We start from the raw sequence: 7,403 nt of genomic DNA on the forward strand, positions 1-7,403 counted from the left end.
CCTTTGGGAAGGGTTCAACTTTGACCCCCTCAGCATGCATCACCTTGTCGAGCTTCCAAGCATCCTGCTTAATTCCTTTCATGGTAGGGTCGCCTGCAGCAAAGCCGCCTGATATCACGACAACCATACAAAAATTTGTACTGTTACCATCATCTTTTTCAGTTTGCTTTTGCTTTTTTTTTTTTCTCGGAGTTGTTGTATGTCCGAGTGTAAGTGAATTTTGACTACAAAACATATGAGCTCAGCATGCCCTTCTCGGCCAGCTTATCCATTAATCACTTCAGTTTAATGCAATCATTCGTGTCATGTCCCACGTCCTTGTGGTAATGACAATATTTGTTCTTGTTGCGGTACTGAACCGAGCCTCTCATCAGCTAGGGCTTCTCGAACTCAAATTTGTCCTTAATCTCCATTAGGATTGAATAACAATCTTTGGTGAACTCATACTCAGGCTTGTACTTCTTTGATTTTGGTTGCTGATCATCCGCCACCCAGACTTTTTTTCGTTTCTTTCCTTCCTTTTTCTTTCCGGCCGAGTCTTACTGAGAAGATGGCTTCTTCTTAACCCCCTTGGTTTGCTGCTCTGCTTTGGTGAGTGAACAAAAATCAGCTGCCTCTATATATGGGTTTCGGCTTCTCGCTGAACGCCTGTATACATCCGAATCTTTTTTCTGACCAAATCAAACTTAAAACCATTATGCCTTAATCCCCGAAATTCTGAGTACGCCATTTTATCCGGAAGATTCTAAATCTGGGCTTTTTCTTGGTTGAGCCTCTTGACGTACGAGCGCAAGCCCTCATTCTTTCCTTGGACAATTGTGGGCAAGTTAATGCTGGTCTTTCTTGGGGGAATGTTATATGAAAATTTTCCAACGAATAGCATACTTAGAGTAGTGAAGCAGTTTATGCACCCGGCCGGCAGGCTGTTTAACCATTCCTGCGCCACACCCTTAAGGGTGGCAGGGAAGCACCTACACCAGGTGGCGTCATCAACACTTTGCAGTTACATCAAGTTTCTATACGAGGTTACATGCTCCTTCGGGTTTCCCGAACCATCGTAAGCACCCACGAGTACGCTCTTCACCTTCGCAGGTTAGGGAGAGCTAAGAATCTCCTGAGAGAACGGAGGTTACTTGTCCCCAAGATTAAGCAAGTGCATTTTCCAATCAATAGGATGAGGCTGTCCAACCAATCCGCCCGGGTAAGGGGCTTGGTAGAACGGCTAGGTGAATTGTCCATATTTTCCGAGGAAATTAGGATTGTGTGGAAAAAATGCATTCAAATTCTAAGGAATCTGATACTGAACGGGTTGAATTGGTTGAACAATAATGGGAGTTAAAGTATGCGCAGTCTGACTTATGCTGGTCCTGGCCGTGCTAGTATGTTGGGAAAGAGAGTGGTTATAGAATTCATCCGGCATTGTGGAAGTGGAAGCCGTGTCCGACTGAGCAGCCTGCTCCCGCCAGTTGTGCATGTAATCCTTGGCATCCTTCCAGCATTGAGACGGCTCAGGATCCTCCCTTCGAGGTTGTCTGGTCTGCCCCCCAAACCGACTGGGTTCTCTCAGGGAGCCTTGACAAATTAGTTCGTGGCACCCGGGCAGACCTTCCATGCGGTCGACGAAAGGGAGTGTTCCCAGCATCTTCGGCGTCAGTTGCCTTGCTCTGATTTCTTCTCTAAGAGTCGTCCTCTACCCTTCTGGAGGCTGTCTAGAAGTGGACGACCTCTTTTCCTCCAACTCCTTTCGAAGCTTACTTAGAGCAGCCTTTAGAGAAGCAGTAGTAACTGTTAGATCCTAGACCTCATGAAATGCGGTGATCAGAGGATCATTAGAATTGATTGTTGTGGTTATATCCTCTATATTGTTGTGGTTATATCCTCTATATGGCCGTCATGACCAGGGCCAGGGCTGGCATTAGGTGTCTGACTATCTATTGCCATTACGGACGAGTATCCCCACAGACGGCGCCAAATATTTTGGGGTTTTTTTTTTATTCCCTCGGGACACTAATCACGTACTGCTGGCAATGAGACTTGACACCTGCAAAACAACAAATATTCCGTTACCGGAATATTCGCCTCTGACGGTCTAGTTAGTAACCGGAAACGGAAAAGCTAGAGAGAGAAAGTAGAGAGAAACTGTAGCTGTTTTGATACTCTATTAAATGTTATGTCATAATCCCCCTCCCATCATAAATGATTAGGGTATTATAGGGGTGGGAATTTGTGTCCCTTTAGGGTTTGTGCCCTAAGTTTCCGTATCATAATTGGCTGCGCAATCAGGGATTGACACGTGTCACCTTAGGGCGCCGTTTTGCTGCTTTCTACAAGAATATCGGGATTTGGGCTCTGATGTAGGAAATGCCCTTTTTCTCTCATTTTAGGTGCTCTTTGTTAGCTTATTACACGTGTCATCTTCCCATTGGGTCACGTGTCACCCTTTTGATTGGACCACGTGTCACTATGAGATTGGACCACGTATAAGGGGTATTTTTACCCTAAACACACATGCTCCAACTTGAGGAGGGCATTGAGATATTATGGGATATTATTTGATATGGTAGAATATTATCTTGTATATTTTAGTTAACTTTCTATTTTCCTAGGATTATCTTTTTATTCTAGGGTTAGAAGTTGTAACTCTATATATTATTCATGAGAATTAATGAGAGACAAATTTTTTAAAAAAGCCGGTGTTCATTAATTTAATGAATGGCGAAATTTTCGTGCTAGCAATGTAGTGAGTATGCACGTGCGGTGTAATGATTGCTAAAATTGAATAAAGAAATAAAAGTTTCTCTCTCCTCGTTTTTCTCTTGCTTTCTCTCTCCTCGTTTTTCTCTCTCTAAAACCAGTGAACTTGCGATTGCGATCGTTTTCTCTCTCCTCCGTTGTTGCTTTTCGAGCTTTTTCTCTCTTTTCTTTCACTTGTGAAGTTGTTTATCGCTTAATTCTGGTTAGTTTACTTATTTTTTTGAGATTTTTGTTAGTTTAAATTGTTTTGGTTCTTCGATTTTTAGGTTTTTTGATTTTGATTTTGTTTTCGTTTTTTGTAGTGTTAGTTTCAGCAATGGTGAAGAAGAAGATTTCAAAGAAGGCTGTAGATGCTGAAGAAGGTGTGTTTATTTAAATTTTTCATCATTTTTTCGAATTTTCAATTGAATTTTCGCTTATATATGTCGAATTAGTAGTGTATGTTATTTTTTATTGTTTTCTGTTGATTTATTATGCATATTATGATAATTGAATTTCAATTTTGAAGTTATTATGTTTAATTTTGCTTTATTTTATTGTTCATTGTGATAATTGGTTCAAAATTTGATATATATGTGTTGTGGTGTTGTTACATGTTAAACAAATTTTGCATGTTTGTTTTCAGAAGTTTTATTCATTATTCTTCAAATTTTGATGTTAGGTTTTAGTTAGATTATGAGAATAGTATGCATATCTGCATTGTGTTTGTGTATATGTGTTTGAGTACCAGTAATATGTGCATTGTGCATTGTGTGTGAGTAATATGTACATATATATGTTATTTATATGCATGACAAAGGTTATTTTATGCTTTGAAAAGGGTCACTTTATGCTGTGAAAAGGGTCACTTTATTCTGTCAAAAGGGTCACGTTTGTATTTAAAAGGGTTACTTGTTGTAGTTTAAAGGGTGACTTTATGCAGTGAAAAGGGTCACTTTATATAGTTAAAAGGGTCACTTTATGCTTGTTAAAGGGTTACTTTTTAGTTAAAAGGGTTACTTGTTGTATTTTAAGGGTGACTTTATGCAGTAAAAAGGGTCACTTTATTCTTTTAAAAGGGTCACTTTTTGCATTTAAAAGGATTTTTATGCATATATTCTAAATTTTCCCATGAGTAATTTGTGGATTTGTAATTTATGGTTATCCTCTGTATTAATTAGATATTGGTGGTTCAATAGGTGGATATCGTTATAAATTGCCTTCAAGGGGAAAAGGAATGGGTAAAGAGCCTGCTAAAAAGAACATGACAGCTCCTGAGAAGGACAAACCAGAGTCTAAAACTGTGAAGGCTAAAACTGTGAAGGCTAAAACTGTTCCTAAGAAGGCCAAAGTAGAGCCTCAGAAGGTTAAAGCAGCTCCTAAGAAGTCTAAAATTGTATCTAAGAAGGCCAAAACAGATGCTGAATTGCAAGTAGTTTCTGATTCTGATACTGTTGTGTAAGTATAAATGTTTTTTGTTTTTTTTTTAATCATATATATCATGATTCTGATTCTGATTCTGATATTGTTTTACTTATATTATTATTATTTAGGGAAAAAAGACCCTTGATTGCAAGGTGCAGACCACACACATTGGAATTAATGATGAGTACTTTTAGTCCTAATCAACAAAAAGCTGTTGAAGAAATAGGTTTTGGTGGTTTATTACATCTGAAATTGAAAACTTTGAATCGTCAAATGCTACATTGGCTGGTTGAACACTTTAATGGTGGTAGCTGCATGTTCACTATTGCTGCTGGTAAAGAGTTTGTAGTTACTAAAAATGATATATGTGATGTCTTTGGCTTGCCTATGAGTGAGATTGCTGTTCCTGAACTTCAGAAGACTCCTGAAGAAGGTAGTGTAGATAAACGTATCATTCAGTCATGGAGACTTGATTATGGTCTTACTGAGAAACAACCTCTGCATTTGTCAAAAGTGGAGTCTAGGATGGTTGATTTGGATGATGGTGGTGAAGAATTCAAGAGATGTTTTGTGCTACATGCTATGTCTAGCTTCTTAGCTCCTACTACTAATAGGACTGTTTCATTGAAGTTGTTGAAGGCTGTGGAAAATGTTGATGAAATCAAAACATTTGATTGGTGTTCATATGTTTTGAAAAAATTAAAGAAGGCTGTTGTGAAGTATAAGAATGATGAAAATGCTCAAAATGTAAGTGGTTGTTTGCTAGCTTTGCAAATTATGTATTTTCATCGATTAAATTTCCAAGGAGAAAAGGAAAGTAGTACCCTTCCTTTGATTCAACATTGGACTGATGCGAAGATTAAGAAGCGGATCAATTTGGAGATTAAAGCTGGTGATTTTGGGCAGGGACCATTGGATACCCTTACATATCCTGTTTCACTGCCTGAAGTTAGGGATCCTGTAACTCCTGTTGTTAAGCAAACTTGTGGTCAAGGGGCTTCTACAAGTGGTAGAAGTGGCCGCATTCTTGCATTTGATCTTCCAGAAAGTGTGATGACTGATGATGAAATTAAAGAAATTTCAACTGATGTAAGTGTTCTTTTTTTTTTTATTTAGTTATTATCTCTTTATATGCACTAAAGTTACCCTTTTTGTGCACTAAAGTTACCCTAAATATTCAGTTATAAGGGTTACTTTATGCATTTTAAAGGGTAACTTTATGCATAATAAAGGGTAACTTTATGCATTTAAAAGGGTAACTTTATGCATATATCATGAATTTTCATTTGTTTTTTATTTTTATTTTTTACATTTGTATAGTTTCTTATTGGTTCATATGTTTGCAGGCTGTTCATGAAACATTTCTTTTGGTCAAAAGAAATATGGATGTATTATTGTTGGTTCAGTCACAGGGTTTTCAAACCTTGAGTGATATGATTGCTTCTCGCAGAACTGAATCATTATCCTCTGATGATCCTGTTGTATTTTCTCAAACACAACAGCTACTTACTGATCCTCATTACCTGAAGCTTTTAGATGGTTTAATTGAGGAGTGTAACAAGATGAAGTCTATTCATGAAATGTTTCATGATTTTTATGAACCTGAAGGTCATAACAATGATGTTCCTGATAATGAACCTGAAGGTCATAACAATGATGTTCCTGATAATGAACCTGCAGAAGATTTGAATTTGAATAGGTCTGAGGATGATGTCAATGGTAAAGGAAAAAATGTTTTGATGAATAGGTCTGAGGATGATGTTGGGCCTTCTGTAGCAAATGCTTCTAGACGTATCGTCAGAGGCAATAAATCTTTTTGCTCACTCGACTGTGGGCCAGTAGGTGTGGATGTTCCTTTTCTTACTCTGTTTTTGAGGGCTAATGCTCGGATTTTCAAGAATTTGCCCAAGTTACATCAAGAAATTCTTGATTATTGTTTACTGAAGGATGATTCAATGATGAGGAAGTTAAGTGTCATTTTTTATGATAATTATATTTTATATGTTTTTTTTCCTTTATTTTTTTTAATGCTTGTCTTATTTTTTATTGTTGCAGTGAGAATCTTGTTACTATTGGTATGAATTTTTTAATTCCAAGAGAAGACATGGTATCCCTGGTAGCTCCACTTAGAATTAGATGGTGCATCATTGATTGCTACTGTCTGTATTTGAACGAGAAGGCATGTTTTGATTCTGGTCCTCGAAAATTCTTCTTTGGTGTGAGGCAAAGTGTAAGTAATTTGATTTTTTTTTTTTTATATGCACTAAAGTTACCCTTTATGTGCACTAAATTTACCCTTTATATGCACTAAAGTTACCCTTTATGTGCACTAAAGTTACCCTTTATGTGCACTAAAGTTATTATCTTTTTCTATAAACAAGTTCTCATACTTTTAATAGTTTGCATTCTTGCATGTTTGTGAAAACATTGGCAAAGGTGAAGTTTCACAAGCTGTTAATGATTTGCACGGTTTATGGGAAGGTTGGGTGAGCTATGAGAATCCTGAATGTGATATTATGGATGCTGAACTGGTATATTTCATGATAAATTACTATCAAAACTTTAAAAAAGTTTTGTTTTGTGTTAATCTGTCTAAATCAGTGTTTTAATTTTTTCTGTTTCAGATATATTTTCCTGTTCTTCTTGAGAATCACTACATTTTGTTTGTTATTGATCATACAAAAGAGGTGGTATATTATCTTGACAATATCATCTGGCGTGATGATGCTCTTGAATATACCAAAGAATTGTCTTCACACTTGGTATGTTTATGTTGATTCATTGTTATGTTTCTGTTTACTTATTGTTTCCATTTAAATTTTTTTTTTCTTTTTTCTTGTTTTATTTTATTCTAAACTTTTATATTTTATGTCAGTGTGATCAAATGGGTGTTTTTCTCGGAAAAAGAAATCATCCAAAGAGTTCTCAGCTACCTTTTTTCTCCTTGATTGATGATCGATTTCTACAATTTTTGCGTTTTCTAACCTTCTTTCTCCTCGATTGATGATCGTTTTTTGCAATTTTTGCGATTTCTCACTTTCTCTCTCCTCAATGGATGATCGAGAGCTGCGTTTTCTCACTTTCTCTCTCCTCCATTGTTCTGCGTTTTTTTGAATTTTAGGTATAAAATTCCGCTATTTTAAATTCCGCGATTTAAAAAAAAAAAAAAAAACAATAAATAAGTTGCACGTGAGCAAAACCCGATGTACAGTAAAAATACTGTACACCGGGTACATGCAAATGGA

At 36.8% G+C, this 7,403-nt stretch overlaps 1 protein-coding gene across 1 annotated transcript; it reads left to right on the top strand.

Annotated features, from left to right (window-relative positions):
• Positions 1-5,896: 5,896 nt before the first annotated feature.
• LOC145640105 (uncharacterized) lies at positions 5,897-7,285 on the top strand. The gene is made up of 4 exons (XM_081691416.1): positions 5,897-6,388; positions 6,558-6,689; positions 6,783-6,848; positions 7,280-7,285. Exons 1-4 carry the CDS (start codon positions 6,236-6,238, stop codon positions 7,283-7,285), a joined length of 357 nt encoding a protein of 118 aa, XP_081547542.1. The 5' UTR covers positions 5,897-6,235.
• Positions 7,286-7,403: the final 118 nt, after the last annotated feature.

This window comes from Chenopodium album, chromosome 7 (assembly GCF_948465745.1).
Source record: "Chenopodium album chromosome 7, dcCheAlbu1.1, whole genome shotgun sequence".
Taxonomy (NCBI): domain Eukaryota; kingdom Viridiplantae; phylum Streptophyta; class Magnoliopsida; order Caryophyllales; family Amaranthaceae; genus Chenopodium; species Chenopodium album.

What these genes read in the sequence shown, in the direction of transcription:
- LOC145640105 (XM_081691416.1), top strand. Translation starts at nt 6,236, where the DNA reads ATGAATTTTTTAATTCCAAGAGAAGACATGGTATCCCTGGTAGCTCCA. An exon ending in TCTTTGGTGTGAGGCAAAGT is followed by an intron (nt 6,389 to 6,557) that starts GTAAGTAATTTG and finishes TACTTTTAATAG; the next exon opens with TTTGCATTCTTGCATGTTTG. An exon ending in ATATTATGGATGCTGAACTG is followed by an intron (nt 6,690 to 6,782) that starts GTATATTTCATG and finishes TTTCTGTTTCAG; the next exon opens with ATATATTTTCCTGTTCTTCT.